A 19,211-nucleotide genomic window follows, 5' to 3' on the forward strand; every position below is an offset into this window, starting at 1 on the left:
TAATCCCAGCACTTTGGGAGGCCAAGATGGGCGGATCACGAGGTCAGGAGATCGAGACCATCCTGGCTAACCCTGTGAAACCCCGTCTCTACTAAAAAATACAAAAAACTAGCCGGGTGAGGTGGTGGGCGCCTGTAGTCCCAGCTACTCGGGAGGCTGAGGCAGGAGAATGGCATAAACCTGGGAGGCGGAGCTTGCAGTGAGCGGAGATCCCGCCACTGCACTCCAGCCTGGGTGACAGAGCAAGACTCCGTCTCAAAAAAAAAAAAAAAAAAGAGAATACAAGTTGAGTTCAGCAAGGCACATGACAAAATCAAAGTATTCAGTTGGACAAAATGGAGAAATATGAGTTACAAGAGTTCACAGTTGACTAGTTGGTGAGAAGGAACAATGCCAGTGACCTCTTTAAATGAAGAGATCTCCAAACATACCTGCCATGGGTTCACCTAGGAGCTTTTGGGAAGGGCAGGACATTTTTAACTAGGTCATCTTCAGAAAACATTTGTTGATGTATTCATATTGACCTAGAAGGGGGCCTCCTGGGTGTGCCAGCAGGCTTTATCCTTCTTTCCTGTTGAGAATTTTATGAGCAAATTGAAGGAAGATATGTAAGGCAAAGTTTACCAGATTTAGAGACGACACCATGCCCAGAATGATAACTGAAGTATTGGATGATAGAATAAAGACTCAAGAGGAAAAAAAAGTTTTAAGCCAGAACAATGGATCACAGCCAACCAACCAAGTTAAATTGAACAGTGACACATTTATAATAACAGTTAGTATTTGGGTTAAGAGTAGTGATTTAATTAGGAAGATATGAGGCCAAATTTGACAGTAGTTTAAGTGAAGAAACAGCCAGAGGCCTTAGTTGACCACAAGCTTATATAATCCAATAGCATTCCAGGACTGCTGGCAAAATTGATGAAGAATTAAGTTCTATCATTGTAGAAATCAGGTCATGGGAGATGGTTTTCCTACTGTACTTTGTTCCTGTAACCTAGAGCTTTAGAACTAGGACTCTGAGGTCACACTGCCTATTTTTGGATTTCCCTTCTGCCTCTTCCTAGTTCTACATCTTTAGGCAAGGCTTTTAACCTCTCTAAACCTGTATTCCTCATCTGTAAAATGGATAGAATAATAAAACCTATATCACAGGGCTTTTATAAGAATTAGGTAGTAGGTATAAAACTCTTAGCACAAAGGCCAACATCCAACGTATTTGGTAAATGTGTTTTGTTGTTGTTGTTGTCACCATTACTCTATAGTAGATTATTTTAAGAAAGGCACTAAAAATAAATAAATAAATAAATAAATAAGAATTTTTCCGGAGGCAAGAGGTTTGCAGACTTTCTTCCTTAAAGAATATTTATAGAAACTTGAGTGTATGTTATTTATTGCTATATGATAAATTAAAATTCAGCAGCTTAAATCAATAAACATTTATTTTCCCACATGGAGTCTGAGAGGAATTCAGAAGTGGCTTTGCTGGGAGGTTCTGGGTCAGGGTCTCTCATTGTGGTTGCTGCCAAGATGGCAACTGGGGTGCACTGTCATCTGAAGGCTTGAGTGGGGCTGAAGAATGGCTCACTTAGAAGCTGTTGGTAGGAGGCCTCTGTCTTTCCATATGGACCTCTCCATTGTGTGTCCTGATGACTTAGCGACTAGCTTCCCCCAGAGTGACCAATCCAAGAGAGAGAGAGAGAGTGAGCACAAGGCAGAAGATACAGTGCTTCTTATGACCTAGTCTCTGAAGTCACATCCCATTCATATTCTATTGGTCACACAGACCAACCCTGAGACAGTATGGGAGAGCATTTCACAAGGCTGTGGATACCAGGAGGTAGGGATCATTGGGAGCTATCTTGGAGGCTGGATGTCAAGGGGAGTTTAGGACCACAAAGACCCAGAGGTTTGGTGGCTGACTATAGAAATGGAAAGGACTGCTGTATAGAAGAGGGAGACATTCTGTGTGGCTTCCAAGGATGGAATTCAAAACAATACACAGAGGTTTCTGGGAGGCAGATGTTAGTGTGGTTTAAGGAAGAACCTCCTAGCAATGATCTGCCCAAACAGAATGCCAGTACTAAGGCAACTCATTCTATTTGGGGCAGTAGTACTTAGTACTGCCTTAGAGACTGAGCCCCTGAGTACTGGAAGAGTAGAGCACAGGTTGGGTGTCCTCTCCCAGGGACACCATATGCAGAACCCTGACTGGGTAGAAAGATAGCTGTGAGTACCTCTGACTCTTTGATATTTCACTTCTGGATTGGGGGAGAATTTTGTGAAAGGAGACCCTTAGGGCTTCATTTCTTTTACTTTTGAGGAAAAACAAATTTTTCATGGAACTATGAGGTCTTTGCTTCTGAACCAGTATGGCTTGGAGAAACTATTAAGAGGTAAAATGACCCTGGTGTTTCTGGAATCCCTTAACATTTCTCCTTTTAAGAGCAGAGCTCCAAGTTGTTTGGTTTACACTTAGCCCAGGGGATTTAAACCAGGAATTCCCAACTTTTTTATGAGGCAGAGCCTTTAGATCATGCAAGAGGCAGGAATGTTGGCATTGAGTTTTCCTCATGGGGAATCCTGGCACACCTTGGAGAGAGGGAGGGGGTTGCAGCTCTGGGAGATATTGTCCAGGGAAGGCTCAGATATCCATCAATGGAAATCGGTCTACTCTTTGAGTATGCAAAAATACTAGCTGATGCTTTGCTGGGGATTCCCATAGAGAGAACTGAGAATGCACTCATTTTTAAAATAGACTCCTGGGGAAACTTTTTAAGTGGTTGGTGGGGGTGGCAAGGCACTGCTATATTGGTCACCGTGTGGGCATATAATGTAGAAAACATCCATAAGCAAAGGGTTTCCAGGGACATTAACACTAGAGCATACCATGTTTACTCCTCCCTTAGCCTGATCCTGAAATGATCAGGGAAATATGAAACTGTTTCTAAATGTATATCAGTACTGGAAGCTCTGAAGACTTTCTGCCAGTGCAGGTGGCAGCCCTCCTACCCTAGTCCAACAACCACTGCTCTGGAAGACAGGATTGCCAGGAGCAGAATCACCCAAACAGCCCAACCTTGGAAGGCCAAGGTATGAAGGTGAGGGCAGGCCACTGGATCCTATCAGTGCCTCAAGAAAGGACACAGTCAAGGCCACACTAAGTGACAAACTCGGTCAGCTCTCACTACTGGTAAGGCATGAATGTCTGGAAACCACAGGGGAAAAGAGAAAACTCTTTGGTGTGTGCCTGTTGTCTCCTGCTTCTACCAAATAGGTTTCTTAGATATTTGAAGGCATTACAATTAAACTTCCCGTTTTCTGTCTTTATCTGGGCCCAAAATATTGAATAGTGCCATTGTCTCTGATGGAGCCCACCGTAACTCCCCATCGTGCTACACGAAAGCAGATCTTTCTCTGTAAAGATGATGATGCAAGAAATCGCTGGCCACAAGAAAGGATTTTATCATATGAGAAGATTTTTTGAGGAATATCAACAAATGGCTCTATTCCTAAGAAATGAGTAAAGCTATTGAATAATCTAATTTATGACTTCAAAACTGAAGCTGACATTGCATCTATGAAACAAGTAAGAAACAGCTGCAAAGAGATGACAGAATATGGTGACCAATTTTAAATCCATAGTACACTAATGAGCAGAAGATTAGACATCACAGTAAAGTCAGTAATTTGTTTAAATGGCTGGGAAATTTCTCCCAGAACTCAGGACTCAAAAACAAAAATAATGAGAAAAAAAGGGAAAAAGACCCAGGTGATCCAATATACAGATAATTCCAAAAGGAAAAAAGAAAACCAAGGCTGACACAATCATCAAAGATCATTAAAGAGAGCTTTCTTAAGCTGAAAAAGACTTGTCCTTAAGATTGAAAGCATTAACTTCAGGGTAATTTAACCAGTTCTCATTGCAAAGAAAAGGTCTTATAAGCACTGAGGTGAAAATAAAAACAGGTTACAAAGGAATATAGTAAATCTAGCTTCAGGTTTTTTTGTCAACTACAAGTCAGAAGTCAGTGGTGGGAGGCCTATGGGGTCCAAAGCTCATGACCCAAGTTGTTATTCATATGCAAAGCCATGTACATGAATGAAACACAGATGTTCTCAGACATATAATATTTCATTACATGGATATACCTCTCACATGCCCTTCCTGGAAAAAATGTCCAAAGAGCCTCTTCAGCTAGATAACAGCTATATCAAGATTAAAAACCCCCAAGTGGGGAGGATATAATTTTTTCAAAGCCAGTGATAATATGTTCAAGCAACTGTTGTCAGTTTAGTTATACTAGTACAGATGTCAAAATTATTGAAATAGAACTGATATATAAAATAATGAGGATATGAAATCAGATGACAGAAATAAAAACTGGTAACTGGGAAGAAAAAGAAGGAGGAAGTAAGTATGCTAATTTTTTTAATCTAATGACACATCAGATTTCATTTTTAACATTGATAATTGAGAAAATAAAATAAATTTTTTAAAAATTTAAACAATAAAAAGGGTATTTATATTCTAAATCACCACAAAAGAGGAAAGAAGTCAAAGAAACATGATCTTTTATATAAAAGACAAAAAAGGCAACCTACTAAAAATAATAAATATTTGTAAAATGTTTTCTAAACACAGGTTATTTCTTCTCAGTGATAAGATGGCAAGTCGTTTGCTTAGGATATTTGTATTTACAAAAATTATACAATGAAGATGTGTAACTTTTTAAATAACAAATTATAAAATCCCTTGTGGGGGCTGTTATAAAATGTTATTTGATGTGTAACACATTACCAGTAAAACTAAAGAATGAATGGATGAGAAGTTCCCAGTTATAATAAGATATGATCAGGATATTCTGGGCTAAGATGGTCGTGCTTTATTTTTCCAGTGGTAATGATTTAAGATTTTGCAGCTGGTGAGATACATGATCATGGCCATTTGGAGAACTGTAGAGCACCCATCTTCTATGTCAAGAAGATTGATATTATAGTAGTTTCCATGCTGTCCCGCCTTGGCAATTTCTGCCCAGAGGGTTTTGAGAATGCAGTAAATTTACATTAGCTGTATATCATTTCCATCAAAACAGCTGTGCCCTGCCTGCTGTCAATTGTGGCTGCACCACTTTATATTTTGTTTTATAGAGTTGCAGAAGCAGCCTTTGCCCCATCCACACTTTGTTCAATTCACATCTGATCTCACTTCTCACCCCAAAAGACTGTTACTACCCCTGGAGAGGTTTTTGAAGGTCAACCTGATCCTTCCAGGATGGAGAACGGACAGAACAGACCTTAAGCTGGGGACCAGGGTTTCAAGGTCGAGCCTCCCAGTCAGGGCCAGATTGACTTCAGATTGTAAGTGCAGGGCATGTTGGTGTTTGGGTGAGGCTCCCAGAAGAGACAGTGGGAGAAAGAGAGAAAAATGATATGATTTATTGTGAGGATTTGTCCCACATCAGAAATTCTCTAACCAATCCCCGAACACTGTTCAGACTTAACGCTTGGCATTAGAGTAACACTCCTGCTGTAACAGATAAACCCTGAATGTTGTTTATTTCCTGCTCATGTCAAAGGCTCTGCAGGTTTTCCTGGCCCTGCAGACTTCTTTCCATGTATTTATTCAAGGACCCAGGCTCCTTCCATCCTGTGGCTCCTCCCTCCTCCATGTCCTGCGGGAGCCTCTCTATTCAGACAGCAACTGGGAAAAGACAAAGGGAGATCACACAGGAAGGTTCTTATGGACCAAGCCTGGAAGTGGAGCATGTTACCTCTGCTCAGATCCATTGGCCATATCCTGGTCACATGGTCACACCTAACTGCAAGGGAGGCTGGGAAATGTAGTCTGTATTCTGAGGAGAAAAAGGACTCTAGATTTAGGGGAAATCCTGGGAGTCTCTGGCCCACACTTTATCTTTTGCATATTTCCTGCCCCCTTAAGAGAGAAGTTTCCCAGCTGAACTCTTTCAATTAAAAGAAAAAAAGTTACATAAGTATAGTGGTTGGAAATGGAATGGATCAAATAGGCTGTACTCTTTTGGGGTTTTGTTGTTGTTTACGGTGGGAGTGTGTGAGGTTTCTGTCCACAGAGACCAAGCCTGAGGTCATCTCTTACCAAATATCTTTCTTCTGAGCATCTTCTGTCTTCTCTACATGATTATTTTGTCTCCTTCCTCCTTATTCCTTTTTACTGATAAAACGTGAGACAGTAATATGATTTTTCTTGCACAGACTAAGTCTAGATTCCTGAAGGCCAGTCTTCTATAACACTACAATTCTGTCTGTGAATAAAACACTAAAAATAAAAGTTGGTTAAGCTTTAACTGTGTTTATAATGTTGTGGGGTTTTAATTTTAAATGGTTGTGTTCAAACTCTAAAATGCTCACTTCATGAAATTTGAAAATTTATAAAAGAAAGTAATTGTGCATAATTCGACCACTCTCTTACATCTCAGCTTCTTTCCTCTTGAATATAATCTTGATTGAAGGGCTTTTATCTAAGGACAACCAAAATCATCTGTACAAAACTCGGAATAGGAAAGAGATCACATTTTTGTCATGGGACATAGTCCCAACTACAAATTCACTTCTATGTTTTTAAGACTGTTGAGCTTTGCCTTAAATTTATCTCTGTATTCTTCAGTTTTCTCACTTAAAATGAGGAGTATCCTTCTTCCACCCACACTGCATCTGCAAACTACAGATGAAAAAGGCACCTGTCAAAAGTTCTGAGGACATAAAATGTTCTAGAAAAACAATCATCCCAATAGTGCTTATATGTGCTCAGTGTAGAGGGTTTAAAGGGATTATGGTTCAAAGACTCAACAAGAGGAAGCATTTTTTCCTAAGGGTGGATTGAGAGTTTCCTGCCAACCACTTTACCTAACAATTTTGATACTTACAAGGAGAATAGAGGCACACAAAGACTGCAAAGGCTGGTAGCCCTGGGCTCTAACGGGGCTGTTCCTCCAACAAAGCCAGAACAGAATTCCCCATCCAGCAGGACTGGGCTCCAGTTCCCAGAGCCATTCACATTCTCATTCAAAGCCAGCTGATGAGAGCCAAACATAGACCTCCTTGTTTACTTTGTGAATGGAACCTGGAAGTAAAGTATTTTTCAAATGCTGGTTGACACCAAGAGGATGTAATTACAATAAGGGGCTTTCTGGTTTGAAGATATGAAAGAAGGAAATGATTTGTCTCGGTGAAATCAAATTATCACATATTAAAAGAAAAGGGGGAGGCTTAGCTTCCAGTCCTCAAATCAAAATCATGACCTGTAATTTTCTTTTTTTTCTTAAAATTACTAAGACCAAGGTAGGGATAGAAGAAGCCACCTGGGAGCTGGAGAACGGGGTCATGAGGAGGAAGAGGAGCTTAGTGGGAGATAGTGTGATCTTTGTCCAGAACATTTCCCGTCTGTTTCCATTGCATTTTAATCCGTAATGAATGTAGAATGGTGATTGGCAAGCTGCTTGTGGAGTCTCACACCTGCCTCTCTCCTCCTTGTGCCTTTTGGGGGAGGTAGTGATGTACCCAGAGGGAGCTGGGGTACAGGTAAGAGGCCAAGTTGAAATATGTGTGTCGTGCATCTTTAGATGGATACAATCTCTGGTTTTAGCCCTCACTTAACATGATTCCATTGAGGTTTTATTTTCATTTCCCAGAGCCTATTTGCTAATTAAAGCCCTTTGCCTTGGGACTCTTAGCCCTTTTAATTCCAAAATACCCCTAAATTTTCCTGTTAATTCCTGATTTGTTTATTTTCCAAAGGAGAGTCATCTTGAGTGTGTGGAAGATGCCCACAAGGACTTCTTAACTCTCAACTCTCTCACACACACACACACGCCCTCTGAAGTGACAGTGTGCTGTATTAGAAAGGGCGAGAGCTTTAGAGGAAACCAACCATGAGTTGTGGTTTCAGCTCTGCCATTTGCTGACTTCGCAGCATTGAACAGCCTTAAACCCCCTGAGCTCCACTTTCCTCATCGGTAAGATGAGATAGTGAGGATGCCCTTGCAAGATTTTTGTGGGAATTAAATAGAATTCTCTCTATAAAATGCTGGGCATAGCACTTGCAGTAAGTGAACAATCTAATAGTAGCTGCTACTAATAATATCATCATCATCATCATCATTGCAGTCCAACCTCAGAAAATTCTACATTGGGTTAAAAACTCTAAGACCAGGTACTTTAGATGGAATTGAAATTGGCAAAATATTTCTGTGTTCATGTTATCTGATTTTTTTCTCCCTGTTGGAAAAGAAAAAGGTACCAAAATGATGCAAACTCCGCTTTTGCCTTCAAAGTAAGTGTGATGAACCCCACTGGGCTTCTCTGACTGTATCTGTTCTCCCAGTACACACATACACACACACACACACACACACACACACACACGGCTGCTGAGTTATCAATAACCAGTATCTTTGTAGGAAAGTAGAAACTAAATTGTCTGCTTCTTTACCAATATCTTTGTTTGAATTTGGTTCCATCACATCTGATGCCCCTTGGGTTTTTCCCAAAGGGAGAAATGGTCAGAGGGAATTAAAATGGCTCAGATATTCCCTTAGGTTTCCCCTACAGCATCTTGTTTGAAGCTGCAAAAGCAATTCAGAAGTCCATCTTAGGCCTGCTCTGAGCTCCTGGATAAGAGCACTGTGTAGCCCAGAGGTTCCTGCCCTTAGTGGAAGGCCTGAGAGCATCTCATGTTCCAGCCACCACCCTACTTCCAGCAGCTCCTCAATTAACCATCATCCCTGGACATGCAGAAATCTCTTTTGCATCTGTATTTTCAACCACTGCTCCCTTGTGTGAATAATAAGTTCCATATGTATAGTTCCCCACTCCTCCCCCAAATAAAGTAATACTTCCTCTTGTTTCTCCAGAAAGTGCCCCTTTCTGATTACTAGAAGATGTTCACAAGTGAAGTGTTCCCCTTCCTCACTGCAGTGTGATCTGTGGGTTGGGATCATGTGCCTTCTCAGCATTTGTCTTTCTGGACTTGAATAGCATCCTAATTTTCTATAGCTCTTCAGTCTCTCAATATCAGAGAAAACTGGGATCAAATTTCAGTTCTACTACATTCCAGGTACATGTCCATTGATAGGGTTATCTAAGCTTCAGTTTTGTTTTCTTATCTTAAAAATAGAGACCAATAATGCTAACCCCACGGGGTGGTTTTGACGTTTAGTGAGATAATATGGAGTCCCTGCTCTTCAGTGGGGATGGAGGGGTGGGTAGGATCTAAAGTCAGTGTATGATCAGGGAAAGTTAAAATGCAAATAGAGTCAAATTTCTTCAATATTGGAAAAGATCACTGAAGAGCTAGTAGATTTTCCAGGGATTATGTTATAGGAAAAATATGTTCTCTTTTAAGCATAGAAATTCTCTCAGTAAATTAAGAATCTGGGGTTGGGGGATGGTAGAGACAAAAATGGCCCTGCCGCACCCCACCCAGCTGAATAAGTGGAACAGCGAGAGAACTGTAGCACTGTAGTTACCTTTCTCTCTTTCACTGCTTAACTACAATGAAGGCCCCTTCTCTCTTAAACGATGGTACTGCAAAGCTAAACTCTGTTTTCAAATGGTTTTATATCCATCATTTAAAAGATATTCAGTGTTCTTGGGTTTAATAATGAATGAGTTGCATAATTATATTTATCTCATCTCCACCATCCCACACTCCCCTCTCTAAGACAGCAAAATTGAATTCCGCTCATCAGTTGGTAACATTTGAGATCAATTTCCTACTGTTAATGTGACGGGGATTCCTTTTCCGTAACCCTGCTGACATCCCCGCTCATTTGAAAACTCTCTTGTTCTTCTGCCCGCACACACCGCCCCAGGAAATGCCCGTATCAATCAGTTTCCTCGATGGGGCATTGCTCCCTCTGCAAAGGTCAGTGGCATTGCCACACCAGATGTTGACAGTGCTCTTCCTCTTCGGGATCATTCACAAAAGTAAGAATCATTCTCACCTCCCCCTACCCACATGCCCAGGGGAGCAGGGCCCCTGCTCACCAAGTCTCTCTGGACAGGCACTGGGTTCTAGACCATTTACTTCTCTAAGCTCTGGCTTAGCAGTTCTGCCACCGGAGTGTAAGCCTCCGCACCAGCCTCTCCTTCACTCCATAGCTGCCTTTGCAGGTTCACGCATCGCCTCCCGAGCTTGGAGTTCCACCCTTGTAAACTGGGCCCGCTGCTGCCCTGAAGCTAGCCTCCCATGCCAGAGCTGGTCCAGAGTCTTGGGTGACTCCAGCCTGGCCTTGGGGTGGAATGGAAGCCTTGATACCTGGGAGTATCAGATTTATACCCCCTCAGCTTCCCCAGTAGCTACTGCTGACTCCCATCTTTACTAAATTAATCTACTGCCTTTTCTTCTAGACATCCAAAAAGGATTAGTTGACTTTGCCATTGTAGTATCTGAAGACAAAATATTTAGTCCCAGGTCAGAAACTTTGGCTGAAAGTTCCTACTAAAAAGCCAGACGTCATGATTAAATTGTTAGAAAGTTAGCTATGATATTTGAGGAAGTTATGAAATGGCTATAAATGATGTAAGTTCTGCAATGGGCAAACGTGTTCACAACTTTTGACATCTGGGGAAGAGAGTTAAGAGCCACGGGCTCAGCCGGCTCCCACTGACCAGCACAGCATGAAGTCCAATTAGGGCTGCTTTTAAAGGGGGTGATTGTGCTCAGTGGTGTGGACGCTGCTCCCACGGGAGCAGGGCTGTTGGAAGGAGCTGTCCAGATGGCTGTCTCCCTGGCTCCTCTGAACTACGGAGACCCCTCCTGTGAATTGGATGGGGGATTTCCCTGCCCCTCAATTGCTATTCCAGACCCTCTTCCTGTAAGTGGGGTTGGGCTCCAGGCCCTATTAGTGGGTCTGTGGTCTCTGGGCAAAGCTTTCACAGCTTCCCCGGAGAGCAGTGGTGTCTGCAAGATGTGCGTTTGGTTAACATGCAGGAGGGGCCTCTCATAAATTTCATGGCAACAGGAACTGAGTGGCTTTGAAACTCCAGCTGCTGGTGGGCTCGATATGAGGTCTGTTCTGAAAACTGGAACATTTGCTTTTCCTATCATCAGCCCTGAGTGCTACTCAGACTTAGTGTCTGGAGGAGATGCGCCAGAGTCCTGGGGGCCAGTGCCAGTCCTTCTCTGCCCTCAGCTGGCACATCTTGAGGAGACTTTCTTTGGACATTCCCTGCTGGCCTTTGCCACCTTCCTTTTCTAAGTGATTCTTTTTTTTGAATTTTAAGTCTCTAGGCCTTTCCTTCCCTCACTCACTATTTTCATGAATTTTCAGAAAAAAAAAAAATAGAGTGGGAAAGGGAGAGTGAAGGGAGGTAGAGAAAAAAATAGGAAGAGAGAGAAAAGCAGGAAGGAAAGAAAGAGGCAGACTCAGAGACTGAGAGAGGGGCTGAGAGAATCATGCTTAGGAAAGATACAAGGAATTTGGGAGTTTCCTTGTAATGCTCATTTTTATAAAATAACTAGAGGCAGTTTTGCCCCCCAAGGAGGAGATTGTGCTCTAAGTTACTGAGCAAACCGTTACCCATTGACAAGGTTATCTAAGCTTCAGTTTAGTTTTCTTATCTAAAAAATGGAGACTATTTAGGTTAAAGCAGGCCGCCTACCCTGCCTCGACTTGGGGAATGATGTAAGGAAAGCCCCTGGCACTTAGCCAGCACTCAGTAAGTGACACCCCCGTCCCTGCCCTCCCCCACCCTCACCAAAGTGTCTTCCATAGGAATAGCCTTGTCTGCCTGGGCCGACCCTGCTGCGGTATTGGGGGTGTTCTTTGCTGAGCCTGGGAGGATCTAAGACAAACACCTTTAAAGGCCGCCAGATGGGAACAGTGACTCACCCTCACTTGTTGCAGGTGGTTTTAGTAAAGCACATCAGCTCACAAGGCACCCTAGGGACACACAAGCCCCAGTGCTGCCCTCCTGCAGCTGGCTCACCCGAAGGGTGCACAGGAAGAGCAGAGTGGCCACAGTGTGGCTTGCCCTTGGGACTGTGGTTTGACACACTCCTCCCTGTCCACTTATGTCTCAAGTTTGAATCACATCCCCTATTAGAAAACCTGTGATGAGCTCCAAAGCTGCCGAATATGCTGGTGGAAGCGGAACCCGTCCTGCACATGGTGAACATTGAACTCCTCTGGGTGGCGGGGGCAGGACAGCACCCTGTGCAAAGAGCCTCGAACTTGAATTAAATGCTTGTTTTTAAGATGTTTGGTTATATGGGGGGGCAGGGCGGCGGGGGGAGAATGCACATAAGAGAATAGAAAGAGTGAGCTTAGGTGCGTGAACACGTGTGCAGCGTGTACTTACATGGTTCTCTCTACATGGTGGATTACGGATGGGTTTTATTCTCTAATATGGTATTTATTATATATTGATGTATTTTAATTCCCTAAAATGTATCACTTTTGTAATGAGAAAATGTTTTGAAACTTTTGAAAAACTTTCAAGAGTGAATGTATCATGGTTGTAGTTAGGTAAAGGGTTTTGTTTTTTTTAAAATAAACAACCTTTTAATGATAGTCCACTAGCATCAAGCTCCCTTCATCCTCTCTGACCTTTGGGCTGAGGCAGACAGGTGGAATTACGGAGGACCAGGAGTTTGCACTCTAAGCCTCAGGCTTGTTTCCACTCTGGTCTCTGAATACACAGAGCGAGACCACCACGTGTCATCTGCCATCACTGTCACTGTTGCATGGAGTTTCTTCACAGCTTGGACTCTTGTGGCTTCCTAGTGAGCTGTGTGAAGTGAAGGAACTGATGGTTTACGCTGGCAGATGCTTCTTTGGGAAATTGTTCAGGATGTCATCCACCACAGCACATGAAGCCCCCTTCAAAAACACCCACAGAAGAAGAGAAGTTGCTCTCCGACCATTGCTCTCCAACCATAGACTTAGGGAAAGCTGAGCCTGTCCAGCTTGTGCAGAACAGGTATCTATATTCCTATCTAATGAACCTTATACATCCTTGCTAAGACTGCCAGGAGGCATAGAGTTAGACTTGTCCCTCACTTTCGGCACGTGCGTGTGATTTTCTTATATCCATCTTTGTGTGTTAACCTGGTGCCTGTTTTGCTCATTGCTACTCCTTACCTTTACTTTCCTTTGTCCCAATCTCTCCTTCCCTCTCTCACTGCCTGCTTGTCTGTTTCTTCCTGTTTCCCTCTCTCCCCTCTTCTCCTTCTCTTCCTTTTCTCTCTCATCGCTCTCATAACCCACCCCCCATGTCTCTCTACTCTGTCTGCCTTCCTGTCTCCTTCCCTCCTTCTTCCCTTTTATATCCCTGTCCCCATCTCTCTCCTTCTCTCTCTCTCTCCCACACTCACTTCTTTCTCGTTATTGCTTTTTTATGGTACCTGTTTTTATAACACCTCCTCATGTCATTTATAAGAAGAGGCAAAGATATCCATCAATAGGGGTTAAATGAGACCACAGCAGAGTCCACCATTCGCCCATCAGTTTTGGAGAAGAGTGTTCCACAACAGATTCCAAGTTTTCTCTGTCTTTGGGTGTATTTCTACTGACCTAATACTTTACCACGAAGAACCTGAGCAGATTTAAGGCTTTAGAATCACACAGGAGTTTGAAGAGCTGGAAGATAATCAACTCCAAAAAGGACCCTGGCCTTCCTACTTTTCCAAGAGCCCATTTATCCTTTGCTTCTGTGTAACGCGAGCCTGCATCTCAAACATTAGTGTGCATCAGAATCACCTGCAGGGGGCCAGACGTGGCGGCCCACACCTATAATCTCAGCACTCTGGGAGGCCGAGGCAGGCGGATCACCTGGGCCCAGGATTTCGAGACCAGCCTGGGCAATGTGGTGACACTCCGTCTCTACTAAGATACAAAAATTAGCTGGGTGCAGTGGCATGTACCTGTTAATCCCAGCTACGCCGGAGGCTGAGGTGGGAGGATTGCTTGAGCTTAGGAGGTCAAGGCTGCAGTGAGCCATGAACGTGCCACTGCACTCCAACCTGGATGACAAAGTGAGACCCTGTCTCAAAAATAAATAAATAAATCACCTGCAGGGCAAACGTTACAGTATAGCAATTCTATTTCAATAGGCCTGACTTTAAAAAATCACCTGGCAAGCTTGTCCCACAGATTTCTGGGCCCCACCCCAGAGATCCTGATTCAGAAGGTGTGGGCTGGGTAGGGGTGGCAGACAGACTCAGGGAAATGTGAAGCTGTCTGTCCGCAGATCACACTTGGAGGAACCCAGCTCAAAGCCCTGACAAGGGATTTCCTCTAGCCGCTTGGAGGTGGTGGTTTAAACGGCCTTTTGTGGAGCCTGTCAAAAGCCCTTTTGAACATGTACATCAAATGAGATCCACTAGCCCAGCAGTCCCCAACATTTTTGGCACCAGGGACCAGTTGCATGGAACACGATTTTTCCACAGACTTGGGAGGGGTGCTGGTTTCAGGATGATTCTAGCATGTTACATTTATTGTGTACTTTATTTCTATTATTATTACATTATGATATTTAATGAAATAATTATACAACTCACCATAATGTAGAATCAGGAGGAGCCCTGGGCTTGTTTCTCTACAACTAGACAGTCCCATTTGGGGGTGATGGGAGACAGTGACAGATCATCAGGTATTCGATTCTCATAAGAAGCACACAGCCTAGATCCCTCACATGCACCGTTCACAATAGGTTTCCTGCTCCTATGAGGATCTAATGTCTCTGCTAAACTGACAGGAGGCGGAGCTCAGGTGGTAATGTGAGCGATGGGAAGTGGCTGTAAGTATAGATGAAGCTTTGCTGCCTTGCCAGCCTGCATTGGCCTCTAGGGTCTAACCCCTTCATCTCTCTGTGTTTGCTCCTTGACACATTCAGTGAGCACAGAGAAGCCAGTTATGCAAACTACAGCAGACCCTTCCTGTCTTAATTCAACATCCAGCGTCTACTGTTAGCCAGTGACTGGGCCTGTTCCTCAACCACTCAGGCCAAGCACATGCAGGTGACTGTAACCAGCCCAGGCAACTGGACCCAGCAGTCCTGCAGACTCCTGCTCAGAGGAGGGTCCGGCAGCCCCCAGTCGATATCTCCACCTGGCTTTGGGCTTCTCTGCTTGTCCTCATGTGTGAAAGACAATAACTGTCATTAAGGGCTAAAGGAGACACTTGGACTTTTAGTTACACCTCACTGAATGTATGGGGGGATTACATACTGTAGTGGTTTTACCACATGTGGATATTCATTCATATCTTGGGATTGTCAGTGGTGATAACAGGAGAGCTAACAGCTGAGTGTCATACCAGACAATCTCTTGAGTACAGAACTTAACAAGCATTACCTCATTCAACCGCAGAGGCACCAAGGAGGCAGGGGGACCCCTGTCTTGTAACTACAGAGGCAGGCTAGGAGAGGCCAGCTGCTTCAGGTGGCAGAGGCAGGATTCAAACCCGTGTCTCTGACTCCAAAGCCCATGCTTTTAACCACTACACAATGTGTCTCCTTCAATGTCAAGGATTCTATTGTATTTTTAGCCTCTGCTTTTCCCCCCTGGAATTATGGGATTTCTAAAATGATGACACTTCTAGAAGCAGCTCATGAATAGAAAGATAGCAACAGGAGTTTAATATTTAGAGATGGTCTAAAATCTCCCAAGATATGAAATGTTCTATCATTTCTCAGAGAGCAAGAGCTCCAGGAACATGGTTTTTTTTCCTCAAAAAAAACTAAGTGGGAAAGACCCACTCCTGAAATACCCAAAATACAAGCATAAGAGGACCTCTTGAAAGGAGCGACAGAGACTGTATCGATGGAGCTGTCCTGAAATAGCGACATACCATGCCTCAAATTTACTTTGGACAAAATGGGAGTGGAATAAAATAAGCCCAAAGTGCTGCCTCGTCAGCAGGTCTGTTGTGCATGATGGTGCTCCTGAATTGGCTGGCTATTTTTATTCCTATCTGAAAGCCAAGGGTGGAAAACCCTGAGAGGTTTGGCGACCACCCCAAGCTTGTGAGAGTCATGGTACTCGGGCTCTGAATAGGACCGTCTCAGCCCCTACTCTGCTCTTTTTTCTCTCTCCCCATTATGGGAAAGAGAAAAGAATTTCCCAACACTGACTGTGCTGCTCTCACATGGGTTTCTTGCTTTAAGTCATCTTTTTTAAAATTATTTAATTTTTTTAAGTTCCAGGGTACATGTGCAGGATGTGCAGGTTCGTCACATAGGTAAATGTGTGCCATGGTGGTTTGCTGCACATAACAATCCATCACCTAAGTATTAAGCCCAGCATACATTAGCTCTTTCCCCTAATATTCTCCCCACTCACCCTCCCCCAAAAGGCCCCAGTGAGTGTTATTGTTCCCCTCCCTATGTCCATGTGTTCTCTTTGTTCAGCTCCCACTTATAAGTGAGAACATGCAATGTTTGGTTTTCTCTTCCTGCGTTAGTTTGCTGAGGATAATGGCTTCCAGTTTCATCCATGTCCCTGCAAAGGACATGATCTCATTCCTTTTTATGGCTGCATGGTATTCCATGGTGTATATGTATCACATTTTCTTTATTCAGTCTATCATTGATGGGCATTTGGGTTGGTTCCATGTCTTTACTATTGTAAATAGGCCTGCCATGAACATACGCATGCGTGTATATTTATAATAGAATGATTTATATTCCTTTGGGTATATACCTAGTAATGGGGCTTTAAGTAATCTTTATAGCCTTATCACTCCTAATCTTACCAAGAGAAGCCCTGCTACCATCTTCGTGCATGTCCTTTCCAGACTCCTTCAGGTCTAATTTCTATTTGTGTTGTTTTTTTTTTAAAGGAGAATCATCATACTATACAGACCTTACTGGAAACCCTTTTACTTCACTTACTGTATATCATAAGCACTTTTGTATCATTAACTCTTCCGCTTCTGCATCAATTTAATGGTTACAGAATATTCTTTTGTACCTTTCTCTTCTCTTGCTTTCAAAACAGATTCTTATGAAAGCTATCTAAAAAAAATCACTGTCACTTTGCAAAAGTGAAATTAGGTAGCTCTTGGGTTGAAATAGTAAAATTGCTCTGTTATCTTTGAATTACCTTAGTTTGGGGGGAAAATTGTTTTGCTGTCTACAAAAACGAAAAGCTGGAAAGCGTGCTATACAGGAGCTCTAGGCCTGTCCTAGGCTTTAGGAAGTAAGTGAGAGCCGAGGAGGGGGTGCCCCAGGTGACAACCCAAAGTCCCAGCCATCGGGGGCTCCGCCTTCTTGACTGGTAGGGTGGGAGGTGTGGGGTGTGCATGTCAGCTATTCCTGGATCTGAGCCCCGCGTCTTTCCTCTCCCCAGCAGACCCGCCCGTGGCCGCAGCAGTGGTGTCCCATTTTAATGACTGCCCAGATTCCCACACTCAGTTCTGCTTCCATGGAACCTGCAGGTTTTTGGTGCAGGAGGACAAGCCAGCATGTGTGTAAGTATCCCCTGTTCTCCTCGAGTTCTGGGGCTGGGGTCAGTCTGACATCCAATTAGAAGAGCGTTTACCTCCACAAGACTTGCCAGAGACCCAGAGACCCTTGGAACCAGATGTGTCAGAGGATTGGAACAGTGGACTGAGGGACATCTTTTTCAAAACCAGCTGGGTAAAAATCCAGGTTCCAGGGCCCCCAGCCCACAGCCACCGAGGTAGAACCCCTGGAAGTTCAAGCCTGGGGCTCTGCATTTTTAACAAGAATCTCAGGTCACTCATGGGTTCCATAAAGTCTGAAAATTCTTGGATTCAAATTTAATTCATAACTTAGAATTTCTGGAGCACAAGACACTGGGATGGATACCTTTGAGTGGCCAAAGTCTCTAAGATGTGGTCTCTGCCCTCCAGCATCTTCACAGTCCAGGTCATAAAACAAGCCAGAAGCGTAGGCGAAGGGCTAGTGTACATAAATGGTAATAGAACCGGGAGCAATTTAGAAACAAAGATGCAGGACATGCATGGTAGTCTCCACACCTAGCTAAGCATCATCCTCCTGGGGGGGCTTCTCGAAGTATTACTGAGCCCTGCTTTGACCTACGGAATCAGAATCTCAAGGAGTGGGAGCTGGGAATCACATTAGTTCAGAGCCACCGTGATTGCCACAGTCAGCCAAATTGGGGAAGAAAGTCACTCGAAGAAAGCTTCCCAGAGCAGGTGTTAGGGTTAGACCAGCTGGAGAGAGTAGAGAGGTTGTTTCAGGCCTCATGTGCTTGGGGGACCTGCTACTGCAGATCAGCGTGGCTACACCAGGGAGACAGAGAGGAGACCAGCTTAGAGACAAATTGGAGGCCAGAGCCTGTTGAAAGCTGTCTTTATTCTTTAGGCAATGGAAGCCATGTGAGTTTCAGAAAGACATATTTAAAAACAATCAGTCTGTCTATAATAGAATACTATTAGGGGGACCTATATTGAACCTTGGCACTATGACATTTGGAGCTGGGTAGTTCTGTTGTGGAAACTGACCTGTATACTGAAGGGTGTCGGCAGTATCCCTGGCCTCTATCTAATAGATGCCAGTAGCACCACTATCCCTGGCTGTGCCAATCAAAAATATCTCCAGACATTGTCAAATGTCCTCTGCAGGGCAAAACTGCCCCCCAAGTTAAGAGTCACGGATCCATATGAAATTGCCATTTTTGTAGGTCAAATATGGTTGAGGATCAGCAATTTCATACTCATCATTAATAAAAATTGGCACCTATTAAGGTTTTGGCTTCATGTCAAGTACTGTTTGAAGTACAATCCATGTGCTAACTCATTTAATCATACTGACTCCATGAAGAAGAAAGAGAGGCTATACCCAGCTCACATAGCAGGGCCTGGACTCGAACCAGTCTCTCTGGCTCCTGAAGCCAAGTTCTTAGCTATGATGCTTAAGGCCATCAGATGCATCAGCCCAGGAGCCTGGGGACCAGGAGAGCCTGCTGCAGTAGGCGGTGTGGGCAGGGCTTTCCTCTGCCTGAGGTGCAGCTGTGTGAGCCTGGGCAGGCCCCGCAGGGTGCCTCTGAGCCTCACCTGGAGAGGAAGAAGGAGAGGCACACTGGCCACCCTCCTCCTTGGAACACCGCAGGGCTAAGAAACTCCTCCAGATGACAGGCCTCCGCACCCTGTTAATACAAAGCACGATGATGATGATAGACACTGTCATTATTCATGATTATCATTCTTATTAATAATTAACATACTAGGAGCCCCTGGGGG

General features: G+C 43.8%; 1 protein-coding gene and 1 long non-coding RNA gene across 7 annotated transcripts in view; both read left to right on the forward strand.

Annotated features, from left to right (window-relative positions):
- TGFA (transforming growth factor, alpha) overlaps window positions 1-19,211 on the forward strand; it is a 109,239-nt gene that overhangs the window by 73,599 nt on the left and 16,429 nt on the right. For 3 of the 6 annotated variants that reach the window (XM_011945228.1, XM_011945226.1, XM_011945224.1), the window contains exon 3: window positions 17,333-17,453. In XM_011945228.1, coding sequence (XP_011800618.1) covers window positions 17,333-17,453 — 121 coding nt within the window. The remainder of the gene's footprint in view (window positions 1-17,332; window positions 17,454-19,211) is intronic. The other 3 variants (XM_011945229.1, XM_011945227.1, XM_011945225.1) reach the window with 1 other exon arrangement.
- Window positions 1,786-15,991, forward strand: LOC105514083. The gene is made up of 3 exons (XR_001002125.1): window positions 1,786-1,840; window positions 14,878-15,001; window positions 15,679-15,991. It is a non-coding gene; the product is annotated as an uncharacterized LOC105514083 (long non-coding RNA).

Source organism: Colobus angolensis, unplaced genomic scaffold, assembly GCF_000951035.1.
Source record: "Colobus angolensis palliatus isolate OR3802 unplaced genomic scaffold, Cang.pa_1.0 Scaffold24, whole genome shotgun sequence".
Lineage (NCBI taxonomy): Eukaryota > Metazoa > Chordata > Mammalia > Primates > Cercopithecidae > Colobus > Colobus angolensis.